At 43.1% G+C, this 26,209-nt stretch overlaps 1 protein-coding gene across 1 annotated transcript; it reads right to left on the reverse strand.

Moving 5' to 3' along the window:
* Positions 1 to 15,400: 15,400 nt before the first annotated feature.
* Positions 15,401 to 25,670, reverse strand: CD5L (CD5 molecule like). Its single transcript, XM_008984665.5, has 6 exons — positions 25,499 to 25,670; positions 22,949 to 22,975; positions 20,963 to 21,283; positions 19,530 to 19,871; positions 18,059 to 18,382; positions 15,401 to 16,731 (listed from the first exon to the last, which is right to left on the reverse strand). The coding sequence occupies exons 1-6, from the start codon at positions 25,524 to 25,526 to the stop codon at positions 16,727 to 16,729; spliced, it is 1,047 nt and encodes a 348-aa protein (XP_008982913.1). The 5' UTR covers positions 25,527 to 25,670; the 3' UTR covers positions 15,401 to 16,726.
* Between the last annotated feature and the right edge of the window lie 539 nt (positions 25,671 to 26,209).

Raw genomic sequence — 26,209 nt, forward strand, 5'->3', positions numbered from 1 at the left:
AGAGGTTTGAGGAAGTTGGGATGGGGAGTTACCCTTCAGCAGAAGTAGAAGTAGAAAGAAGAGCCCTCCAATGACCCGTCTCCATTTCCTCTTCTATGAAGGCTGAGAAAATCATACTCCTTTTTAAACTGAGTTTGATTCAACTCCGCCGGTTGCACATAGTACACATCACTATTTGAGGGACGTCTTCCAGAACTCGTGTATCTCAAAGGAAGTTTCCTAAAGGCAGTTTCTCACTTTGATGAGTCTCATTAGGTTATGGTCCTGTGGAAATTCATCTCTGATAAATCTACAATACTTTTCACCTTTGATAGGGCTGTCTCCGGGATTGTTTCCAATCAGCACATTCTTCTTTCTCAGCAATGTAGGCCCACTATGCAAACTTTCTCTAGTATGGTCACATTACGCAAACATGTCAGTAAGTGTGAGAATGACGGAGCTGTTACCCAGGTTATGTGTAGTGTCTGACCCTTGTTGCATATGATAACTTGTGTACAGGGTCAAACTGTTTATGCAGATACGTGCTTTGATATTTAAACTTTCAGTGTACCAGTAAATGAGCATGAAATCACTGAAAAATAAAATCATGGCAAATTACAATCTGGAGGATGGTTCAAAATGAAATACAGAAAAGAAGCACATGCAAATTAGCTTCAGGGCACTTGGAAAGTGTTCACCATCAGTACTAACTCTGGCATTTGTAAAATTGGCCCTGTTTTCCCTCAAAATCAGGGAACCTATAATCTCTCTCATTGCTACCTTGAGCACCTCAGGGCTACCAGTTCTAGGCAAGTGACACCTAGACTAGGGATTGGAGGAGAATAAGCCATTCTTAATTTTCAACGTTTCATAAGTCTGTGAGTGTCTAGGATTAAGAATAACTAGAGGCCTGGTGCGGTGGCTCAAGCCTGTAATCCCAGCACTTTGGGAGGCCGAGGCGGGGGGATTACGAGGTCAAGAGATCGAGACCATCTTGGTCAACATAATGAAACCCCGTCTCTACTAAAAATACAAAAAAAAATTAGCTGGGCATGGTGGCGTGTGCCTGTAATCCCAGCTACTCAGGAGGCTGAGGCAGGAGAATTGTCTGAACCCAGGAGGCGGAGGTTGCGGTGAGCTGAGATCGCGCCATTGCACTCCAGCCTGGGTAACAAGAGCGAAACTCTGCCTCCAAAAAAAAGAATAACTAGAATGTGTGGAAGTTAAGCTCTTAGGGGAAAGGCGCTATCAGGCAATGTTGTCTAAGTCCAGGTATCCAGTCCACTGAATATGACTGAGAAAAGAAACTAGTGGTCAGTGATACACAAAACTAGAGGAAAAAGCGAGCGACGTTGGTCACCAGGCTTATGGCCCCAGGGAAAGTGCTGAAAACAAATAGATATCCCATAGCTTTATTCATTGGCTTGGGAAAGCCTGTGTGGGGATAAGCTTGCTTAGTGCCAAGTTTCAGGACCAAAGCAAAAATTCTCCTCAATGGGAATACAGAGCTCTCTGAATCCAGGGTGTAAAGCTGTTTTTGCATACAGCGTGCTGTTTCATCTCTCACTTTTTTTTTTAATCTGTTGGGTTTTTTCAGTGTTTTAGTTGACACCTTGTAATTGTACATATTTATGTGGTACAATGTGACATTGCAGTATAACACACATATATGTTGTACTGTGATGATCAGATCAGGGTGGTTGGCATATCCATTGTCTCATGCAGTTTTCATTTCGATGTGGTGAGAACTTTCAAAGCCTCTTTCCCAGCTCTTTTGTGATATATAATACCTTACTATTACCCATAGTCCCGCTACTGTGCAATAAAAATCCAAACCTTATTCTTCCTATCGAATCGTCACTTTGTACACGTTGACCAATCTCTCCCTCTCTTCCCTCCCCTCCATTCCCTCCTCAGTCTCTGATAAGCACTGTTCTGTGCTATACTTCCATAATATCAACTTTTTTTTTAGACTCCACATAAGTAAGATCATATGGTATTTGTCTTTCTGTGTCTGGCTTAGTTCCCTTAACGTGATGCCCTCCAGGTGCATGCGTGTTGTCATGAATGGCAGAATTTCATTTTGCTCGGCTGAGTGTATTCTGCGGTGTATATACACCACGTTTTCTTTATGGATTCATCTGTTGTTGGAGCGTTAGGTTGATTCACATCACATCTCTTCCTGTGCTCCTGTGTGTCTTGCTCCAGTGCCTTCAGCTGTTCAGATTAAAATGTGTTTCCTCCTCCACAGATATAAAGGCTATAGCGTTATTCGTTAAGCTCCCTCACACTTTTATTTTTATAATGTGATAGTTCCTGCATGCAAACAAAAAAGTAACATGCATATAAATTATGAAATACTACGATGAAATGAAAAACCGTGAGCCTATCTGCAGACTGTTTGAGACCTTGAACATAACTAATAGGATACTATTGCGTCTACTTGAGTGTGCCTCGGAATAATTTGTTTATATTCCTCTTTCTTAAAAACTCAGCTTATTGAGTTATAATTAATATACATTGAAATGAACCCATCATAAGCATATAATTCAGTGATTTTTGACCAACATACACACTGATATGAATGCAATCGCTGCCGTGATCTAGACCACGGGTCTCCTCGTGCGCCTTCCCAGTCACCCCAAACCTCCCAGAACGAGGTAACTCTCCATCTGCTTTCTACTGATTAGATTTGCCTTTTCTAAAGTGTCCTATAAATGGAAACATGTAATATTGACCCCTTTGTTTGTAAGTTCTTTCCTTTGGCATAATATTTTTGAAATTTATCCATGTGCTATGAATAAAGGTTGCTATAAACATTCATGTACAAATTTGGGGTAAATATTCCAGAGTGAAATTATTGCGTAGAAAATATGCTTATCTTTTCAAGAAACTGTAAAATTACTTTCCTACGTGATTTTTACCATTTTATAATTCCACTAGCAGTCTGAATTCCAGTTTAACCAAATCCTCCCCAGCTCCTTTTTTCAGCCATTCAATGCGTGTGTAGAAATACCTTATGAGTTTAACTTGCATTTTTTGGTAGTCAGTGAAGCTGAACATTTCTCATGTGTTTATTGGCTCTTTGTATGTTTTCCTCCTTGAAACGTCTCTTCGTATTATTTTCCTGTTTATTATAAGGCTGCTTGTCCAATTATTGATTTGCTATATAGTCTGAGAAAGAGTCTTTCATCAGATTAATACATCATTAACATTTAAGCCAGTCTATAAACTGATGTCTTATTTTCTTAACAGTGTCTTTCAAAGAACACAATTATCTACCAAGGCAGGAGAACCGCTTGAGCCCAGTAGTTCAAGACCAGCCTGGGCAACATAGCAAGATCCTGTCTGTATGAGGAAAAATTAAAAATTCGCTAGGCATGCTGATGTGCACCTGTAGTCCCAGCTACTCAGGCGGGGTTGTTTGGAGGGAAACCTCTGTGGTTGAGGTAAGGATTTAAACGTCTTTGTAGTCAAGCTGGTTGTCTGGTGTCAGATCCTGTTCCCCCTGCAGCCGTGAGCCCAGTGCTTTTCTTGCTGATAATTATAAGTTTATGTTTAACTTCTGTTCTAGCTAAAGTGTATGGTTTCTATGCTGACACGCAGAAAGTGACTGTTATATTGTTCGGCTTTCGCAATATCATATTGGGGTCTTTGGTCAGTGGTTGCAAATGTATTCTTTCTGTATGATTGTTACCACAATGTTGTGTGACCTCACTCACCCTCCCCTACTGAAAGAGCCTAAATAAAAAACTGAGGTTTTCAGGGAAATGTTAGACATCCACCGAGCAGTGTTATATGGTATCTCCCCTGGGCCCAGCTTTGAAGAAAACTGTTTCTTTGTCTTTTTTTTTGAGACGGAGTTTCGCTCTTGTTACCCAGGCTGGAGTGCAATGGCGCGATCTCGGCTCACCGCAACCTCCGCCTCCTGGGTTCAGGCAATTCTCCTGCCTCAGCCTCCTGAGTAGCTGGGATTACAGGCACGCACCGCCATGCCCAGCTAATTTTTTGTATTTTTAGTAGAGACGGGGTTTCACCATGTTGACCAGGATGGTCTCGATCTCTTGACCTCGTGATCCACCCACCTCGGCCTCCCAAAGTGCTGGGATTACAGGCTTGAGCCACCGTGCCCGGCTTCTTTGTCTTTTTTATTTTTCACCGACCACTTGATCACTTTGAAAGATCTTGAATCCATGTTGACATATTGGTAGCTGGTCTTCCAATATAAGTATACAAGGCAGTTGGTACATCCAAGCAGACACTTAATTTCAGCTGCATGGTTGGATTAGACGCTCCTTTAACCAAGATCTCAGAATGAGAAGATAGTTGGAGGAGACTTGAACCCATCCTGCAGCCTAGAACCAAGCCCAGCTGAGGCCAGCTGAGCCCAGCAAAATTTCAGCTGACTTGTAGCTCTCAGTTTTATTTCTGGGCAAGAAATACAAGATTACATTGTAAACCATGAGCTATTGGCATGTTTTATTAGCACAATAAGAGCTAACAGAGACACATAACAGATTAATGGCTAGGGATTAAAATGCATTATCACTTTGATTGCACTTTCAAAATAGTATTAGTTGTTTATTTAGTGGGGCTCTGCTATATACTGTTAGGGATTCACATCCTCTACTCCTCATGTTTCCATGAAAGGGAGAGATTTTTCTCTCCATACTATGCTATTGAGGAGATATGACTTATTTGATGGGTGAATTTGTTCCGGAAACAAGGAGGATAAGCCCTGTCCAGGCCTAAGTAACAGGAAGGGAAACATTCGAGTTCATTCCTGATTATGTGGTCAGAGAGGGAGAAAGCCTTTGAAGACATGAGTTCAGGGCAGTATTTTATGAACTGGTAAAGTCTTAAAGAGACTTGGCCCCAGTTTGCTTCACTCAATCTTCTGATCCATATGCAAATCTAGCCTGAAAACACTCTTACAGAAACATTCTGAAATAATGTTATCGGGACACCTAGTGACCCAGTTAAGTGGACATAAAATCAATTATCACAAGTCCCTCTCTTGTCACATTGGCACCCATACACATCTCCTTAAACCATACTTACATGCAAAATAAAGACCATCATTCCACCCAACGTTATAAAATTCTCTTACATACACCTAAAAGCACACTAATCCCTTACCCAGAAGAGAAAGTAACACCCTTGAGTGATGTTTACTCTTCTTCTTTATGTCCTTAACGTAAATACTGTGATGTAAAATTAATAATTCTTAAATATCATAATAATAAGTTAATATATTTCAGTTACACGATAAGGGAATAAGAGAGATACACACAAGCACACATGAATATGTATTTATAACAAAGTGAGGAGGAGTACTCATAGCAATTGCAGTCATCATGTCTGCATATATTACATGGCCATAGCCGGCATTTACAGCCATCTTCTCTTACTACCCATTCTGTGTTCCTTTTCCTTCAGCAAGCACTTCGCTGGCTATGATTCTTTACCTCGTGAAGTGACCCAAACCTTCAGTCCTGAAGGGTCTGGGCCATTAGTACTCTTGCCTTGAGTTGGTTGTTATAATTATCCGTTGACCTTGATCACAAGGCATGGTAATAGTGTAAGATGTCCTAAGGAATCCCTTGTATTCTAGCCATACTCTTCCTTATCTCCATCTTGGAATAGTGGCCTAATTTTCCCTTAGTAGTCAGGATCAGTTGTCCTGGTCAGCACAGTAACTCCCTTCTTTGTCGGTTGATTCTGAGCCATGAGAATTCCAAAATAGCTAGATAGCTGTCTTAACTTCCAGGTCAATGGTATCATTGTACCTTCTGGTGGAAGCACTTTTCCCTCTAAAACTAATACCTCTAGTCCAGCACAGCATAAGATCACAGGAGTAGAAAGCAGAAATTTTGGTAGTGAGTCATAGGGGCATTAGTGAGTGGTGCCATTCCCATTTCCACTCCTTAATACCTGGACCCATAAATATGATACCTAACGGGCCTGGCGCGGTGGCTCACTCCTCTAATCCCAGCACTTTGGGAGGGCGAGGCAGGTGGATCATGAGGTCAAGAGATCGAGACCATCCTGATCTCTACTGAAAATACAAAAATTAGCTGGGCATGGTGGTGCACGCCTGTAGTCCCAGCTACTCGGGAGGCTGAGGCAGGAGAATTGCTTGAACCCAGAAGGCGGAGGTTGCGGTGAGCCAAGATTGCGCCATTGCACTCCAGTCTGGGTAACAAGAGCGAAACTCTGTCTGTCTCTCTCTCTATATATATGTATATGATACCTAATGCCATATATTGAATGTTAATTAAGAGCATGTACTGTTTTCTGGAGAACCTCGCCCCAGCCCCACAAGGTATTACCACCTGGCTAGCATTGTGACTGAGTCTTCAAGAAGTGACTCCACCATTCTATCAAACTAACTGCTTCAGGATGGTGAGAAATATGAAAAGACCAGTAAATTCCATGTCACACTTCTTTTGCTATAAAATGGGTTCTCTGATGAGAAGCAATGCCGTTTGAAATATCGTGATGATGGAGAAGGTATTCAGTCCATGGATGGTAGTTTTGGCAGAAAACATTGTTTGTAGTGAAGACAAATCTATATCCAGAGTAAGTATCTATTCCAGTAAGGACAAAACACTGCCCTTTCCGTGATGGAAGTGGTTCCAGGTAATCATGGAAGTAGCGGTCCCATATACTCTGAGAAGTAGTGTCATATTGGGGACTCAGTGTGGTCTCTGCAGCTGGCGTATTAGGCACTCCATGGTGGCCTTGGAGAGTGCAAGTTCGTGATGCTGAGCTTTTGCATTATATCCATCTTACCACCATAACACTTTGTTTGAGCCCGTTGGGTCACAACGTGGGTGGCTGGGAAAGGGGACTGACCAATTTCCACAGAATGGGTCATTCTATCTACTTGATTATTAAAATCCTCCTCTGCTGAGGTCACCCTTTGATGAGCATTTACATGAAACTCAAATATTTTCATGCTTTTTTTTTTGCCCATTCAAAGAGATCTATCTACATATCCCTTCCCCAGATTTCCTTATTCACCAATTTTCCAGTCATGTTTCTTTCAAGTCTCTGACCATCAAGCCAAACTATTGCTCACAGTCCATAGAACTGCATTTCAGGTCATCTCTCCTTCCAAGCAAAGTGCACAACCAGGTGCACTGCTTGACGTTTTGCTGACTGAGAAGATGTTTCTTCACCACTGCCTTTCAGGAATGTCTCAGAAAGGTGCTGCAGCTGTCTACTTTCACGTGGTGACGGCATATTATTTAGAACCATCTGCAAATCAGGCCAGAGAGTCTTCTCTTCCCCTGTCAACTGATTGTAGGGAACTCCCCATGAAGCCATAGGTGCAGTCAGGGAGAGAGAAGGCAGTGTAGCAGGAGCGGAGACTGTGTACACGTCTTCATGTAATATCGCTGAAGTAGAGGGCCCCTAAATTATGTTCAGATTTATTTCCCACCCTCTGGAACAAAAATGTCTTACCAATAAGTCTAGAGCAGTTGCTACTTCTCACGCACTACATCCAATCAGCATAATGTCCTCAATATAATGGAGCAGTGTGATATCTTGTGGAAGATACAATCAAAATCTCTGTGAAGTACATTATGATATAGGACTGGAAAACTGAAATACTCCTGGGGTGGGACAGTGAAGGTGTAGTGCTAGCCTTGCCAGCTGAAAGCAAAATGCTGCTGGTGAACCCTACTGCCAGAGATGGACAAAAGGGCGTTTTCCAGATCAATACCGATATACCAGGTACGAGGGGATGTGTTGATTTGAATGAAATGAAACCACATCTGGTATAGCAGCTGCGATTTGTACCACCTCCTAGTCAAGCTTATGATCATCCACTGTCATTCTCCAAGACCCAGCTGTCTTCTGCACAGGCCAGATAGGTGAGTTACATAGAATTGTGGTAGAAATCACCACGCCTTCATCCTGAATAATAATTGTCCTTAATTAATAAGAGAATGTTGGTATTGTGCTAGTGTCATTCATCTCTGCAGTTCTTCCAAGAATGCGGTCTTGCTTTTAGCTCGCTTTTCCCTAGGCAGAGGCAGCACGATTGGATCCGACTTGGACTTCACCATTATAGTAGCTCTTATTCCACAGGTCAGAGAAGCAATGTTGTGGCTTTGTCATCTGCTGAGTATATCTATTCCAATTATGCTTTCTGGAACTGGGGTTATAACCACAGGATGGGCTCAGGGACCCAGTGGGCCCAACGTGAGACAGACCTCAGCTAAAATTCCATTGATCACCTGAACTTCATAAGCTCCTACTCCGACTTCTGGAACACAGTGATGTTTTGGGTCTTCTTCATTCAGAATCAGTTAGGGCCAGAATCCCAAGAAGTCTGATTATTTTCTTTTCCCTAATGCACAGTTATTCGGGCAAAAGACTACAGATTTCTTTGGAGAGGTTTTGGAGAAAGATTCACAGATTTTTTTGGTATTGTACTGATGTCCTTCCTCAAGGGGACCTTAGCTTTGTAAATTGGCTCAAATCTGTAAATTGATTGAGGACTGTGACTCTCTGCTTCTGTGATTTAGGTTATACTGTTGTTTGCTTGATCTAAAATATTTCTCTTTATACAGATCAAGTAAGAAATTAGTAGGCTTCCTATCTATTTCCGTTCCAGAAACACAAGCTTATCTAGTCAATGTCATAGGTCTCCGTGAGTCAGACTATTCTGATTGCTGCTTTGATTTTGCTGTCCACTTTGGTAACCACACCTACATAGCCCTTGGCGGTTGATGCTGTCACTTGGCCCCTGCCAGCCTGGGATCCAATCACTCCTATTGCATTTTGATTTCCCAATTTAGTGACTGCAATTTCCACCGCAAAGCCAGCCTACAGAAAAGAGTGATCACAGAGTTTTCCAGATGCCAGGGCTCCCCTCACAAATTCATTTCTCACAGCTATGATAAAATGTACGTCTTCTGAACCATTTCAGTGTGTGTGAGGAGGTCCTAAATGATAAAACCACTTTGACAGTTCACTTTCCCTAAGCCTTGGAATCCCTCCCTCTACGTTAAACCAAGGCGGTGTGTGCTGCCTCACTCTTCGTGGCCCACTTTTTGTTCCGTGTTCTGTCCTACTAACCAAACAAACTGCAAGAGCCCTTTTCACCTTCCTGAGCTGCAACATTAAAGAAAAAATATATACTTTGCAAACCTGTATCAACAAATTCAGCCTAATCAAACTTAACTTGCTTTTATCGTTATCTTATACCGTTAGTATTCATTCTCACATCTGTTCCCTGGATTTCTGTCTGTTTGAATCAGAAAAATTCAAGCAGCTCTTCTGGAGTGTAGTGTGACCTCCTCATGGGGCACAATTTATAGCTCACCTTTAGGGGCCTGTTGCAATGTGGGTATAGTTATACTCTAGAATCAAAGAAAAGTGGTAGGGGTGGGTCCTGAGGAGAACCAGCATTGTCTTTCATGACTCTGGGCGGGCGGGGGGTCATACAGTTTCCTCAAGCAATGCAACTTTAGTCCCTCAGATGGAATAGAGAGGTCAATACCTCTGGGGTGTGGATGCCACTCTGCCAGGTATGGTTAGGCTTCATCAGAGTCTTCTCACACATCCCCATCCTAAATTACAGGATCTCATTATTTCCCAGTCAATGCCTGCACGTTAACGGTAGACATTCTGGAAGTCTGGGGGGTTAAATTGCTTTGTAGTTTAGCCAGTTGCACAATTAAGATCCCGTGCTTGATTTTCAGCAATCCCAGTTGTGTAGCCACAGGACATAAGGGTTTTCCTTCAGAGCACATACGAAAGTTTTCAGGTAATTAAGGTGATGATTGAGCTGTGAATTCAAACCCCTGAGCTCATCTTTTTCTTTCACCATTTTGTCCAGTAGAATTGAGAGTAACCAGCCAACCTCATTGTATTTGCTAGTTTTCCAAAAATGTTTGGAAGTATCATAAACATAGTCACTCAGCTTCTTGCTTCTTATGAGTGGTTGATTAGGAATATCTAATGCAGATATTTTTTGTATCTTTATTACCAATTCAAGCCATGAAAAAAGAGTGCTATCTTTATTATCATTAATAGAGTTGTTAACATTTTTATATCTAATCAGATTATAGAGCCAATTTCAGAAATCCCATAACTAATTCAGAAAATTTATCCTTAAAATTCTGTTCCTCTAGAATCTCTTTGAGTACCAAAAGAGATTTGGTATTCTCTGTATTTTTTCAGAGCTCTTCAGAGACACAGAGCAAATGGTGTGTGTGTGTGTGTGTGTGTATGTGTGTGTGTGTGTGTGCATGTTATATTATATCTCAGGAGTTGGTCCACACAATTATGGAGGCTGGGAAGTTCCCCAATCTGCTATGTACAATGTGGAGACACAGGAGAGGTGGTGTGTAGTTCCAGACTATGTCTGATGGCCTGAGAACTAGACCTAATGTTGTAAGTTTTGATTCAAGTATGAAGGCCTGAGAATCAGATGTACCAGGTTTAAGTCTCGGTCCAAGGTCAGAAGAAGATCAATGTTCATCTCAAGCAATCATGTAGACAGTAAATGTTCCCTTCTTCTGTCTTTTTCTTCTATTCAGGCACTCAGCCGATGAGATGATGCCCACTGACACTGGGGAATGCAACCTGCTTTACTCAGTCTACTGATACAAATGCTAACTCATCTACAAACACCTTCACAGACACACAGAAATAATGTTTAACCAAATGTATGAACACTCCATAACTCAGTGAAATGAACATATAGAATTAACCATCACAGGTAGTTTCAGGGAAAGTGTTAAGGAGGAGAAAAATAACCAAGACAGAGCCCAACCAGAGGTATTCAGGCAGGCAGCATAAGGTGGGGATCCAGAGGCAGTAGTAACTTAGTTGCAAATTCCCATAGTAGAGTAGTTAAAAGTGTTTTTATCACTTCCAGTTTATTATCATTGCAACTTTATTAGCTCTTCCTCATGTTCCATTTTCTTCTAGAACCCAGATGAACATTCATATTTGGCTTCTGCCTCAACCATTACACAGTATAACTCAAAATAACCTTTGATGGAGGAAGGGAAGAAATGAGGAGTAAGTGGAGGAGAAGGTGATAAATTCTTTTTTTTTTTAATCTATTTTATTAAGTGTGAGAATTACAACTCCTCCTTTTTATTTATTTATTTTTGCTCTCCATTTGGTTGGTGAGTTTTTTTCCATCCCCTTGTTTTGAGTCTTTGTATATCTTTAGATATATCGTTAGATTTTGTGGATAATGTATATTTTGTGTGTTTAAAATGGAGAGCTCTATTGAGTTTGTTTGTTCTGGATCTTAGTTCCAGTCCCGGATATCGTTATCAATTTTCTGTCTCGTTGAATCTAAATCTCATTATGGGTCTTATGTATCTGGGTGTTAAGATCCCTTATTATTACATTAATCCTTTTACCCTTGTATCCTTGTAGCTTTGAAATCTATTTTGTCAAATGTGAAAATTGCAACTCCTGCTTCTTATTTATTTATTTTTGCTCTCCATTTGGTTGGTACATTTTTTTTTTTTTTTTTCCAACCCTTTATTTTGAGTCTATGTATATCTTTGGATATACCGTTGGATTTTGTCTGTATCTTTTGATTGGGAGATTTGGTCGATTTAAATTTAGGGTTGCTGCCATTTGATATTAACTGGCTATTTTGTCCTTTTGTTGATAAAAATTCTTCTTTATGTTAATGCTCTTTACTTTTTGGTGTATTTTTAGAAAGGGTCATACTGGTTGTTCCTTTCTGTGTATAATGCTTCTTTTAGAAGTTCTTGTAAAGCAGGCCTGGTGGTAATAAAATCTCTGAGTACTTGCTTGTTCCTAAAAGATTTTATTTTTCCTTCAAATGTAAAGCTTAAATTGGCAGGATATGAAATTCTGGGCTGAAAGTTCTGTTGATTAAGTATATTGAATATTGGCTCCCACTCTCTTCTAGCTTGTAGGGTTTCCTTTGAGAGATCTGCTGTAAGCCTAATAGGCTTGCCTTTATGGGTAACTTGATCTTTCTCTCTGGCTGCCCTTAATATTTTCTCCTTCATTTTGATCTTGGTGAATCTAACGATTATGTGCCTTGGGGTTGGTGTTCTTGAGGAATATCTTTGTGGTGTTCTCTGTATTGCCTGGGGTTGAATAGTGTCCTGCTTTGCTAAATTAGGAAAATTTTCCTGGATAATGTCCTGGAGAGTATTTTCCAGCTTGACTTTGTTCTCTCCCTCACATTCAGGTACACCAATCAAGCGTATATTAGGTCTTTTCACATAGTCCCATATTGCTTGGAAACTTTGCTCATTCCTTTTTATCCTTTTTTCTCTATTCTTGTCTTGTCGTTTTGTTTCATTAAGTTGGTCTTCGACCTCTGATACCCTTTCTTCTGCTTGATCCATTCGGCTGTTTAAGCTTGTACATATTTCACTAAGTTCTCGTGTTGTATTTTTCAACTCCATAAGTTCATTTGTATTCCTCTCTATATTGTCTATTCTTTTCAACATTTCATCTAACCTTTTTTCCAAGTTCTTAGTTTCTTTACATTGGGTTAGAACAAGTTCCTTTAACTCCCAGAAGTTTCTTATCATCCACCTTTTAAAGCCTACTTCAGATAATGGAACACAGTCCTTTTCCATCAGGGCTTGCTCCGTTACTGATGAGTCCTTTTCCATCAGGGCTTGTTCGGTTGCTGATGAGTCCTTTTCCAACAGGGCTTGTTCCGTTGCTGATGGGTTCTGATTTTGAGTATACTCAGCCTTCTTAGGCTCTTTTTTTCCCTTCATTGTAGATGAACCGCCTTTCTAATTAGGTTTCTGAGTCGACTTCAGACTTATTGATTCCCAGTGCTGGGATCTGAGCAACCCACTGTGGCAGCCTAAATAGCAGCGATAAGACTGATGGTGCTCTTCTGCCCGGGAAACTCTGGTCTGGCTTCCCTCTTGAGTCTGCAACAAGTGGCTCTGACTTCCTGGAGCTCCAAACTCCGGTCAGTAGGGGAAGCAGTCCCGTTGGCTCTGCGTGAAGAGCTGCTGCGACAAGACGCTGGCAAAACTGCTGCGGTGGCCACAAGAGTCGCGCTGGCGACCCGTGGGGCTCCTCCACTGGGAATCGGCTAATCGGTGAGTGATGAAAATTCGTCTAAAGATGTGGCGTCGTCTCGTTCTCTGAGCTTTCACTGGGAGCTACAATCCTGAGCTGTTAGTGGTCGGCCATCTTGGATCCAAGATCAACATTCTTTCGAAGGTGATAAATTCTACAAGACCAGGGAATAGAGTGGTTCTGGATTCTGCGTGAGGTAACAACTTGCATCTCATGTCCTTGCAATGCCCCAGGAAGACAGTGGAACCTCAGAGGGGATCATCTCTAGGGTGCCTCTAGGAAGGGTAGACTCCATGGTGTCAAGCCCAATAGTCAGTTCATCTTATTTGGCCCATCAGCACAGTCAATACCTATCTCCTTCTTGAAACACTTTCTTCATTTGGTTTCACAGATATTCTACCTCACTGTCTTCCACACCTGTGGTGGACAGATCTTATGCCTGCTGACAGCTTCCCCCCTCAAGCGCCCACATGTCTTGGCTTTTTTACCTCTAATTTTTACTGGTACTCAGGAGCTCACTAGCCCATACACAAGGCTTAACACCAAGAGGAACAACTCTAAATCAATGGGATATGGAATTCGGTAGATAAATCCTTCAGCTTACTCATTCCTTGGTGAGAATATTTTGAAATAATATTCAGAAGACCCCCAGGGAGATGGAGACTCAGTTGCCCTAACCAACTCTTTAATGATCACTTTACTGGGTTTTATATCTTTCCTGCTAACTTTCCTCAGTCTCTCATAAGTGTTTCCTAAAATTATTACCTAATAAAAAATCTGCACCTAAGTCCTTGGTTCAGGGGAATCCACACTAAATGTTGGATTAAATACTGGTTCTCTGAGACTCTGTTCTTGGATCTCTTCTCCTTTTCTGTCTCATTCATTTTCTTGGGTCTGAAGTCCTCTGATCTAAGGGACTGAATATCATGTATGCCCAGTGATTTCCCAGATGATGTGTCCAAGCCCAGACCACTCCTCTAAACTTTTACTCATTATCTCCACAGGAAGATCTAATAGGCATCTGACTTAACACGTCTAAACAGAGCTTCTGATAGCTCCCTTCCCAAAAACCTCGTCCTCTGGAAGACTTCACCACGGTTTAGTAAATGTGATGTGTTTTAGGCAAGAATGAGCTGTTAGAGGATGAGGGTAGCGGGAGATAAGGCTGGAGGAGTAGGCGGGGCCAGATCGTGAACAGGCATTTAAGTCAAAGGAAGAAGTTAACATTTAACTCATGTGCAATGAGAAGCTCTCAGAGGCCCTTTGGCAGGGTTATGACCTGATTTAAATTGCATTTTAAGACAGAATTGAGACACTGAGAATAATTAAAAGAGAAACAATTAAAATTTCACTAGGTAGCAAAGTTGAGAGCCTTTCCAACAGGGGAAACCGGAAACATGGACAGCGTTCAGTTCGATGTGCCTGTCGTCTCTAACCCACTTTCACTGGACCTTAGTTATCTGTGTTTTAATGTGGAGGCCAAGAGTTTTAAATGTCACCTGTGTAAAAGAAGTTGATAGGGCATTTATACAACCAGGGCCACTCAAAAGTAATACCTTGGAGTAATACCTCTATTTATAGGCCCTGGTCCTTATCTTTTCAGATCCATAAACTTGATTTTATAAACGCAGTGAGACTCTATTCGTTAGTAATAACTGGATTTAGCTAGTCAGCCTTACAAAAGATGAATGAATTCCCATTTTATGAATTTAAAATAAGTAAATTGGTTGGGGTGCTTTTGGTTGGAAGTATAAAACCCAACATAAGTCAATCAATAACTTCAAAAAAATTATTAGGTATAATACAGCAGTTTTTCAGAGAACCCAGGGCTGGGAATGCCATTTGACCCCAGAAACAGACAAGAATGAGAAACCAAAATTACTCTGCGGGGTTTCTGTGTGTCTCATCTGTGTCCCCTCTGAGCATCTATTTCATTCTTACTCATCTATCTCTGCAGAAGGGCTTCTTCTTGTTCTCTGATCCATGTGGTAAAGCATTTTCTTGCCTTTTCTGAAGCTAGGTTTCTCTACCTATTTTCCCCTACTAGCTTTTAAATATTTATTAAACAAATTGAGCTACAATGGAACAGTGGGTTAGGATGCAGAAACACACTTCAGTGTCATTACAAGTCATGGGATCCCATAGCCAGTATTCAAGAGTCCAGATCTTTCTGTAGGCAACCTGTCTCACATTTCGTATCTGAACAATGCAGAGTAAACATGACAAGCATGCCCTGAACCTAATGTGCTTGCCGGAGGGGTCTCTGCTACCTAACCCTGTTTAAGAGACTGCCGCAGAGAATCTGACACAGCTGCTTCTCCGTGGACAGAAAGAACATATCACAACTGTCCAGACTGTGAAATCTGATTTATTTGGCAAGTGTAAATGTGTAAATGTAGCCATATGATGAGTACTCAGCCTAGATTCAGAGTCTAAAGTCAATTTTTACAATCAAATCTTGATTCTCTCTTTAGTATTATTCCGTCTTGCCTCAGGCTTACAGGCCCCAAAGTCTCAGCTGAGAAAGTGAAAACGATGTTTTCTTCTTGGCATAAGACACACCTTTAGCCCTCCCTGACCTCTCTCTGCCTCTTGCTTGACCTTTTCCCAGTAACCAATATATATTTCTTGGAATAAAGTGTCTTTTTGACATTCCTCTTGTTAAATGTCAACCATGTGAGCATGTTGTATAGGGATGAAAAACACAAATTTGTACTGGGGCAATCAGAGGATGAAACATCATTTTGTAAGTGTCATGCAAAGGTCTAGGATTATAGGACACTCCTCTGCTCCTGAAAGAATAGTCTACCTACACAAAGAAACAGCAGAATAGTTCAGTGTTACTGTTGTGATTACCTTAAGCCTGAGGAAAAAAAAAAAAAAGAAGTTCAATCAAAATGATTCTAAGCTTTCCCCCAAGTTTCAGGAAATTGTCTACCCACATTTCCTTTCTTTTTTATTTTTTTCAAGACCGAGTTTTGCTCTTGTTACCCAGGCTGGAGTGCAATGGCGCCATCTCGGCTCACCGCAACCTCCGCCTCCTGGGTTCAGGCAATTCTCCTGCCTCAGCCTCCCGAGTAGCTGGGATTACAGGCACGCGCCACCATGCCCAGCTAATTTTCTGTACTTTTAGTAGAGACGGGGTTTCACCATGTTGACCAGGATGGTCTCGATCTCTTGACCTCGTGATCCACCCGCCTCAGCCTCCCAAAGTGCTGGGATTACAGGCTTGAGCCACCGCGACCGGCCATCACATTTCCTTTCAAATGTTCCTCTCATTGTTTCATTCCTCACATGTTGGTTACAGACACAGACCTTGCCTCAGTAATGATCTGTACTTCCGGTCAAAGTGACAGGCCTGAGGATTCCAAGCAGCTTGGGAAGAGGCTGGAGAGGCCAGAACCAATGCCAAAGGGTCAGGGGTGAGCTCAGGATACCTGGAAGCTCATTTCCCCAGCAAGAGTAACTCAACAGCTCACATCCACAGGCAGCAACGGGGGATGTTTGTCACTGAGAGCAAGGCATAAGCCCAGTGTTCAGAATCCTGAGTGGATGAGGGAGTAGTGGCTCAAGCCTTAGGCCCAGCATGAGGACGAGAATAATCAGGGCCCAGGAGAACAAGCAGGGGGCAGGCAGGACCAGTGGGGCCAGGTCAAGCATGGAGAACGCCAGGATACTATTCTGGAAAGAGAAGAGGAAAAAGCAGTAAGGATAGGTATAGGCCAGGAAGGAATTATTCAATTGAAACGCACATCAGCTAAAGAAGAAGACTGGAGCCCAACATAGGAAAAAGAGCTAAGCTATGCACAGATCCCACACTGGTGTGAGCCAGGCCAGAACCGGGTGCAGTAACCCAGGGCCTTACTCATCTAGCTGCATGTGAGTCACAAACAGTACTGACAGATACTAACATATCTTATTCTCACACAGTCACAAAGCCTTTGAGGTAAATCAGGCAAGTGTCTTTCCATTTCACCCATGAGAACACCTAGGGTCAGAGGAGTTAGGTGATGAACGTGACACAGCTTCGAAGTAGCAGCAGCAGGGTTCAAACCCTAGCCTCCTGCAGCTGAATTTATTCTTTTCTGGGCACTAACTGCTCCCCACATTCCTTGGTCAACTATCAGTTCTTACCTAATTCCAAAGTTAGTGGTTTAATCAGGTAGCCCCACGCTGATTGCGCAGCTGGGCTTCAAACCCGTGGTTCTTTTGAGTCAGTCACCCAAGGGCTACACTTGCATTTCTAACCCAAACTGGGACAGGGCTTTTTCCTTCTCCCTTCAATCCCTGAAGAGGTCTACAGTTCAGGGCAGCTATTGTGGTCTCTCTGATGAGACTCTCTGATGGACATTCTCAGAGAGCTCCCTACCATAGTCCCACTGTCACAGACTAATTTAAAATCTGGGAGTGATGACAAATGAGGTAGAACCATCTTTCATAGATTAAACTTAGAGTTTCAAGGTTGTTTCTAAGATAATCACCTTGGGTTGAGAGGAAAGACGGTTCTGCTATATGATTTGAAAGCAATTTTAATGATTTTGAAAAGTTGCTTGTTTTCTCCAACTCTCACTTTATGTTTAATATAAAGACGTTGCTCAAATAATTTTTGTATAGGGATGGAAAACAAAGATTTGTATTGGGGCAATCAGAGGATGAAACATCATTTTTTAAGTGTCATAAAAGGTCTAGGATTATAGGACACTGCTCTGCTATAGAAAAAAAGAAGAAGAAAACCTCTTGTTTTTACATTCGATACCTGTATATTCTCACAATCAATATCTGTATAGAGGTCAGCCCTACCTCTACCCACTGACCCCAGGAATGAAACCTGCCACACGGCCTGGACTTCCCGCCATATGCCTGGAAGTACTTACAGAGCAGGTGATGACAATGAGCAGCTTCGTGGAGCTTGTGGAAATTCCCTTTTCCCCAGACTACACCCCCATCATTTCCTCTTCCTTTGTCATCCTCCTCGCCAGCCCTCATGAACTCCATCTGTAGGACTTACCTGAGCAGATGACAGCCACATCTTCCTGGTGGGTGCAGTCGTGATACCCCCAAAATCTGTGCTGGCACTGCTCCAGGGACTGCTCCTCTCCTGAGCAATGCACATCATCCAGCCAGATGCGGCCGACCCCAGGGCCATGGCTTTTCCGGTCTTTGAAGGAGGGACAGAGGGACTGCCCACAGCCCAGTTGCTTGCATACCACCTGGTCCTCCTTTTCTCCCCAACCATCGTCACAGACGGAGCCCCACACACCCTTGTGCAGCACCTCCAGTCGCCCAGAGCATAACTTGTCTCCTCCTCCTACTAGTCTCAAGGCAAAGGCATCTGCAGGATCGGGGAGTGAGTCAGGGATTGGAGAGAGGAAGGGAAAGGAGAAAAAATAAGATCATTTATTTTTAATTTGTTTTCATTTTGTATATTTTGTTTGTTTGAAGACATGGTCTCACTCTGTTGCCCGGGCTGGAGTGCAGTGGTGTGATCACTGCTCACTGCAGCTTAGACTTCAAGGGCCTCAGTGATCCTCTCACCTCAGCCTCCCGGGTAGCTGGGACTACAGGTGCATGCCACCAAGCTTAGCATTTTTTTTTAAGGAGACAGGGTTTTCTATATGTTGCTCAGGCTAGTCTCAAACTCATGGGCTCAGGTGCTCCTCCCACCTTGGCTTCCCAAAGTGCTGGTATTATAGACGTGAGCCACTGGACCTGGCCAAGAAGAAGCCCTACATCCTCACCAAACCCCATCAGCACACTTGAAACTCTCCACGTGTTTCTGTGATTAGAACTCCTTCTCTAGTCTCCATCAGGCTTGACTTCCCTCACAAGGGTCTTTTCACTTCCCCATCTATTTTATAAATCTAACACTTATAAATGACATTCTAGTAAGTTTTAGAAATTGAAGAACTTAACAGATACATGGAAAGATGTACCTTGTTTGTGTAATATAGGATTCAAAATAATAAGAGTTCATATGAATATAGTACTTAATATTTACAGCATTTTCAGATACAAAGGTGGGATTATTATCTTCATTTAAAAAAAAGAATTGTCGGTGGCTCAAGCCTGTAATCCCAGCACTTTGGGAGGCCGAGGTGGGTGGATCACGAGGTCAAGAGATCGAGACCATCCCAGTCAACATGGTGAAACCCCGTCTCTACTAAAAATACAAAAAATTAGCTTGGCATGGTGGTGTGTGCCTGTAATCCCAGCTACTCGGGAGGCTGAGGCAGGAGAATTGCCTGAACCCAGGAGGCGGAGGTTGCGGTGAGCTGAGATCGCACCATTGCACTCCAGCCTGGGTAACAAGAGCGAAACTCTGTCTCAAAAAAAAAAAAAAAGAATTGTTCATCTGTCCAATTAAAGAAGTTTGCAATGGTACTTTGGCGCATGAGTAGCTCTTTGTAAATACTGTTTGAATGAGATTCCACATAATCAAATCCATGAGTAAACCTAGCCCCTGGACGCACAGGCATTACCTTCGCATTCAACCCATGTGTCTCCATCATGGTTGCAGCTGTTACTCCCCCAAGGCCGAGAAGGGCAATTCTGAAGGGTTGCTTCTCGTCCTGAGCATAACATCTGGCTCAGCCAGATGGGTCTTCGGCCCTGGGCAGGCTTGTGGCAGCGTTTCTTCGTCAGTACAGCCCTCCCACATCCCAGCTGCCGGCACACCACCTTTGCGGTCCGGAGGCTCCAGTCTGACTGGCACATGCTATACCACTGGTCCTGGTGCTTCACTTCCACGCGTCCCTTGCAGTGCCCAGGGCCATCAGCCAGCCTGATGTTCTCTGGGACTGGGGAGAAAGAGCTTTCTGGGTCTGGAGAGAAAGAAAGAGAATATGTCTGTTCCCTGCCAGAACATGGTCTTCTCAGTAAAGGGGAGCCAATGGACACATCTCTCAGTTCTTCGTGTTCGGTACAAGGCATGCTAAAGTGCTTAATGCTGCCTCATAGATGCCTGCTGAAAGAACGAATGAGTGAATCAATGAAGAAAATGTAGTTTCCAAATTCCAAGCTGAATCATTATCATTTCCGTGGCATTTTAATTTTTCAAATTGTTTTCACGTCCAGCTTGTCATTTGTTCCTCACAAGAGATCCTGTGCAGATTTTTAAAAATAAATACAATCCTAACATACAAGATACGTTCAACACCAAACGCTTCTTGGTTCATCATTGGCATTGGGAACTAAATATCTCAGATTAGTGCTCCCAGCCCTCAGTCTTTCTGAAAAATAGGACTGAGTCTTCAGTGTCAAGGCAAACGGTGACTGTTTCTCTAGAAACAAATTCTGTGGGGAGACAAAGAAAGAGGAGACATGGACTAGCTCCTCAGTCACATCACTGTCTAATGGACAAAAGAGAAGAGACTATTCATACATAGAAAGCAAGTATATGGAGAGAATGAAAGGAGCACAGATCTATTTGTCTCTGTGTCTCTCTCTCATCCATCCACCTGTCTGTTAGATTGTGTTAGTTTCCTATGAGTAACTCTTGTCCACCTGACTAGAAGATAAACTCCTGGAAAACTGAAACTGTTTTGTAAAAAGCATACATTATACTTTGTGAGCTCATTTCTTTCCCCATAACTCCATGCCCAGCTTTAGATACAGGATACTCTATTAAACAGATATTTAGTGGTGTACATGTTGCATGTGTGTAAATAAGTGAAACAGGTTCTCATATAGATTGAAACTAAGATAAAAGGCATTTGTTCAATCAACTTGGAGTCGCAGTTTTAAGTGAGAATGTTTATCTCCGGCACTAACAATCCATAAAGTATGAGATGTGGGGGCAAGGTACCAATTAGCCTTTGTGTGAAAGTCTATGGTGGGGAATGAAGACCAATGAGAGTGGCCACAATGGGTGTGGCAGCTGGCAAATGGTCCCGGAGCCGCATCATATACTCACTCTCACACGAGGCCCCGGCATCTTTATCATGTGAACAATCATAAGCTGCTTCTTGCTCACATTGAGCCAATGTATCTTCTGTTCCTGTGCATCTGATCTCTTGGATGAGGACCGCTTGTTCTTTTTCTGCTGGTGGCCCATATAAATAACCGCTGGGTGTTCCGTTGGCATCTCCACAGCCCAGCTCCCGGCACAACACAGCCACCTCGTTTTTGTCCCAGCCGTCATCACACACAGTGCCCCACTGGCCTTTCTTTTGCACCTCTACCCGCCCTTCACAGCGGTGGGGGCCCTCCACCAGCCTCACTCTAGATGGAGACTCTGCAAAGAGACAGGTTGTTAGCTGGAGACCTGAGAGGAGCTCAGAGGTTCATAGGCATGTGCTCCATCAATTTTCCTCATCTGTGAAATAATGGGGTAGATCTTATGATCAAAGTGGAAGCCCCAGGCCAGAACAGACGTGTAAAGAGAATATCTGTTGTGTTTTTCTTCTTCATGACTGTCTCTCTCCATGGCAGCCAGACTGAGGCAGAGTATCTGTAATTTAGGCTGAACAACCTAACTCTCTCTCACTATCAGTGGCCCATCATGCCCACCCTTGCTGCTTCCTATGAAATTGTTCCTTGTTCAAGTGCAATTACAGAGAAACACAGAGCACTGGAAAAGGGAAGAGTCAGAGTCCCAGAGCCCCAAGAGTTTAGTCTAATTCTAGGGACTAGAAACAGAAGAGAGGATCCACAGAGCCTCCAGATAAGTTGTGAGAAATCTAGGACTTGGTTCAGTTTCATGACTAGAACTCTGGAAATAGAAAAGACTAACAGAGATGGGGCATGGTGGCTCATGCCTGTAATCCCAGCACTTTGGGAGGCCAAGTCAAGTGTATCACTTGAGGTCAGGAGTTCGAGACCAGCCTGGACAACATGGTGAAACCCTATCTCTACAAAAAAAAAAAATTAGTCAGAAATCACTTGAACCCAGGAGTTGGAGGTTGTAGTGAGCTGAGGTCATGCTACTGCACTCCAGCTTGAGCAACAGAGCAAGACTCCATCTCAAAAAGAAAGAAAGAAATGAAAAAGAAAAAAAAAGGAAAGACTAACAGAAATGATCTTCCTTCCACCAAGACATGCAAGGAGGGTAGAGATGGCTGTGTGGGGAGACCAGAAAAGAGCCTCTCAGACAGCAAACATTTGTTAGGTGTGTACTACGTTTCTGACTTTTTTAGTGAACTCAGGGAACATCAATAAACAAAAGAAAAGAATAATCTGAATGTCAAGATGAGAACCCAGAAGCAGCATTTCTTCAATGGGAACCAAATTGCATCCATCAGGGTATAGGATTCTCCCCACCAGTAGCAATGGTTGTAGCTGTCCCTCTCTGGTGAAGTCTATACGATCAAGCAGAAGGGGAGACTAGGGGGATTAATGTAAAGAAACTGATCATCCACAACCCGTAGCCTCCCTCTCCTATAGACTCATTCTTTCACCCACCCCTTGGATTTACAATGTGTGCACTACCCAAAGACTCCCTGATCAGGAAATCCAGTCTCTACTCTGCTGGCCAAGCTATGTGCTATAAGCAACAGTGCATTTCAATTCAAAAATACCATTAAGCCTGGCAGGGAGACCCGGATATGCTGGAAACGTAACGAGAAGAAACCAAAAGGAAGTTCATTTTTCAGGTATGTTCATAAGGCAGTGAAGTGCATTCTAGACCTAAAATGAACCTAGCTATTACTGGGATGCAGGCCGAGTGACCACAGAAACCAAATAGGGAGAGGTGCCCTGCCAGGGTAAACCACCCAAAACCCTTCTAAATTCTGGAGGTGGCAATCTGCCCACACAAGACTGAATGGGTGAGGCAGGAAACCAGAAAGGAAGTCTCCTGGGCCTGTTTTGAACCAGTCTTTCTCTGTGGTTCAAGAAGCTTCAAATTTTCCCCTCTCCTGAGCTTGGAGGCCTCCCTCTCAGAAACCCCAGAAAATCTTACCTAGGAATCCAGGTCTGATGCAAACGGCTGGGGAAGAAAGAAGGAAATAGTGAGGTCAGTTTCCAAGGCTTTATTCAAAGAACGTGACCTCTAGAAGGCCTTCACAGAGCCATGTGAGACAGAGTGGTTGATGCACAGCCTCCAAGGTCAGTTCTGTTGGGACCTTCTGCTGGGATGACCAGACCACAGGGACACTGGCAGGAAACCAAAGACCAGTTCTACCACAGCTAACTGGTTCAGCCTGCTTCCTTCATGCGTGATGGTGGATAGATTGGTTTTCTATTCTGGCCAATTAGATTGGTTATTACTGCCTGAAGTAAAAGTGTGGTGAGGCAGCCTCTAGGCCTAACAGAAAAGAATGCTGGAGGCCACGGGGAAGCTGGAGGTCAAGGAAGGTAAAGATGCCATGGTGGGCAGTGCCGAAAGCAGGGGAAAGGGGCAGGATTCACCTGTGTGCACTGGCACAGCATTTAGACCAATAAGCAAACTCTTACTGTGAAGGGCCAGACAGTAATCTTTTCAGCTTTGTGGGCCATGCAGTCTCTGCTGCAGCCACTCAGCTCTGCCATTGTAGCATGAGAACAGCCACATATGTGTATGCAAATGAGTATGGCTATGTTCTAATAAACCTTTATTAGACACTGAAATTTAAATTTCCTGTCGTTTTCATGTGTCATAAAATATTATTTTTCTTTTTTCCTACCACTTAAAAAGTAAACATCATTGTCAACTTACACGCTGTTTTAGCTGATTTAGAGGAACAGCTCAGAAAGTGGTTGTACATGCAGTTCCAAACCTCCAGATTCTAACACCGGCCTATCTTTAAAACATGGGGGTTTCTTCCCCCATGTTTGGACTCCTCTCTCTGTAAGTTCCCTCCTAATGCTGTAGAGAGTCCTGAGCCCTGTAACCTCCCGGAGTCCCTCAGGCCTATGCATTTGCAGCTGCAAAACTCACCCACCACCCCCATCTTATAGGAAGTTTCAAAAGGAGAAAATATCTTTGGACCTCCAGCCCACAGCTTTTCATTCAAGTAGTTCAGTGGTTTATCCTGGAATAGTTTCTTTTCTTGGTTTCCAAATAACTTCTCATTAGCCTCATTCCCTTAATCTTCAGAATGTGGCCACTCTCAGACTCAATGAGGCTTTCTCTTCAACTGTCTAAAACTCAAGGTTCTATTACACACATGGGAATAATGCGTTACCCTCGCCCCAACATGTGTACTTGTGAAGGACGGTGTGCATGCCAAGCCTGATACGCAGGTACGAAAGTGATATAGCCAGGAAGCGACTTGGAAGCTCTGCAGTAGGTTGGGTAACTGCAGAAGGCACAGACCAGAAAGGCTCTAGGAAGGAGGTGCGAGCGCAGATGAGCCTGGAAGACCCAGTAGTACATCCATGAAGGGCAGGACTCACCGTGGATGCTGTGGGGGATGCATGGATGTTTAAGACGTGGTCAGTACCTTACATTGAACACAAAAGTGTCCTATTGAGAGGTTTGTGTGGGCTTCGGTGATGCACTAGATCATCGAGACATAAAAGTGGATGTGATTGGGGCCGGGCGTGGTGGCTCACGCCTATAATCCCAGCACTTTGGGAGGCAGAGGCAGGTGGATCACAAGGTCAAGAGATCGAGACCATCCCGGTCAACATGGTGAAACCCCGTCTCTACTAAAAATACAAAAATTAGCTGGGCATGGTGGCGCGTGCCTGTAATCCCAGCTACTCAGGAGGCTGAGGCAGGAAAATTGCTTGAACACAGGAGGCAGAGGTTGCAGTGAGCCAAGATCATGCCATTGCACTCCAGCCTGGGTAACAAGAGCGAAACTCCATCTCAAAAAAAAAAGGGGATGTGATTGATTAGCATAGGGATTTACCAGGCATTGTTAGATACTTTACATTAGTTATCTTGTAAAAAAAAAAAATGCTCCTACAATCCTCTGAGGAACATAATATTCTCCTCACTTCATAGATAAGAGAGCAAGATTTCAGTGAGATAGGATAATCTACAAATTCAGACAGCTAAGAAATCAAAAGGAAGGATGGAAAACCAGGTCTCTTTGGCTCCACAGTCGCCAGATTCACCAGATTAATCTCTAGATTACTCTAAGCAATGAGAAACTGAAGAAACCTGGAAGAGCATTGTATGAAACACTTTTAAGAGGAAAACAGACAACATGACCAATGAAACGCGATTATTTTTGCAGTTCTAACTCCTTTCCTGGCTCTACCTGCTGCTACCCAGTGCCCATTCATTTGTCTTCTAATAGTACATTCAGGAAAACTTATGTAAAAAGAGAAATGGATAAGCTATCATAAATCTGTCATTACAAACATAGCAAAATAGAAAAAAAACTGATAACCTGAACTACAAATGGGTATGGGTTAAGTGGCTTTTTAAGGAATAGAATAGTTACCAGATGTAGAAAGGAGGGAGAAGCTCATCCTTGAAAAACATCTGAATCTGTTCCAGGTTGGCAGGGAGACAGTTTTCCTAATCAAAGTTCTAGAAAATTCTGAAGCCTAAACCAACAGGTGCAGAGATACTCACTGAGAATCAAGGAGAATAGCAGAGCCATGACCAACGCAGCCGAAGACGATGAGCTGAAATTTAAGGCTGGGAGGAGGCCCCCCAAGCAGCAATATTTAGTTTTGGCTGCAAGTATGTTAAGAGGAGGGACAAAGACAGGTCCTGAGTGCAGCCAAAGTATTATAAGATGACCAGAAACCAACAGACTCAGGGGACAGAACTGACAGAGCTGGACTTGCTGAAATCAGCACGTTCCAGAGGAAGGGAGGTGGCCAGAACTGGCAGAAAGATGCTGAAAATGAAACAAAAGCAGGCTGCCATGACTCGGTTCTGCTGTAAGTCCAGCTCCATCCATCTCTGCTTCAGCCCCTTTGCTATGTAAACAAAGGAAAGACCTACCACAAGGAAAGGCAGGTGCCAGAAATATGGCCATCTCCCAGTAGAAGACGAGTCAGTACTTAGTGTCCGAGGATGGTTGGCAGGGGAAGTAGGCCGCTTTTGATTCCTTTACTCCAGAAGGAAGTGCCTAGGAAATATGGAAGCCAGAGGCCATAGGGTAAGTGCAGAGTTGCCCTTGGAGGCACATCCCATAAACCATAATCCAGTGTCAAGGTGCCAATCTCTGCATTTAGGCCCAGCTTTACTGGCTTCAAGCCAGCTTTCTCAGTGCTAAGCAGAGGGTCCAACATACAGATCTGTTCTTCTTCTCAGCTTGTGCTGGTGATGCCCATC

This window comes from Callithrix jacchus, chromosome 18 (assembly GCF_049354715.1).
Source record: "Callithrix jacchus isolate 240 chromosome 18, calJac240_pri, whole genome shotgun sequence".
Lineage (NCBI taxonomy): Eukaryota > Metazoa > Chordata > Mammalia > Primates > Cebidae > Callithrix > Callithrix jacchus.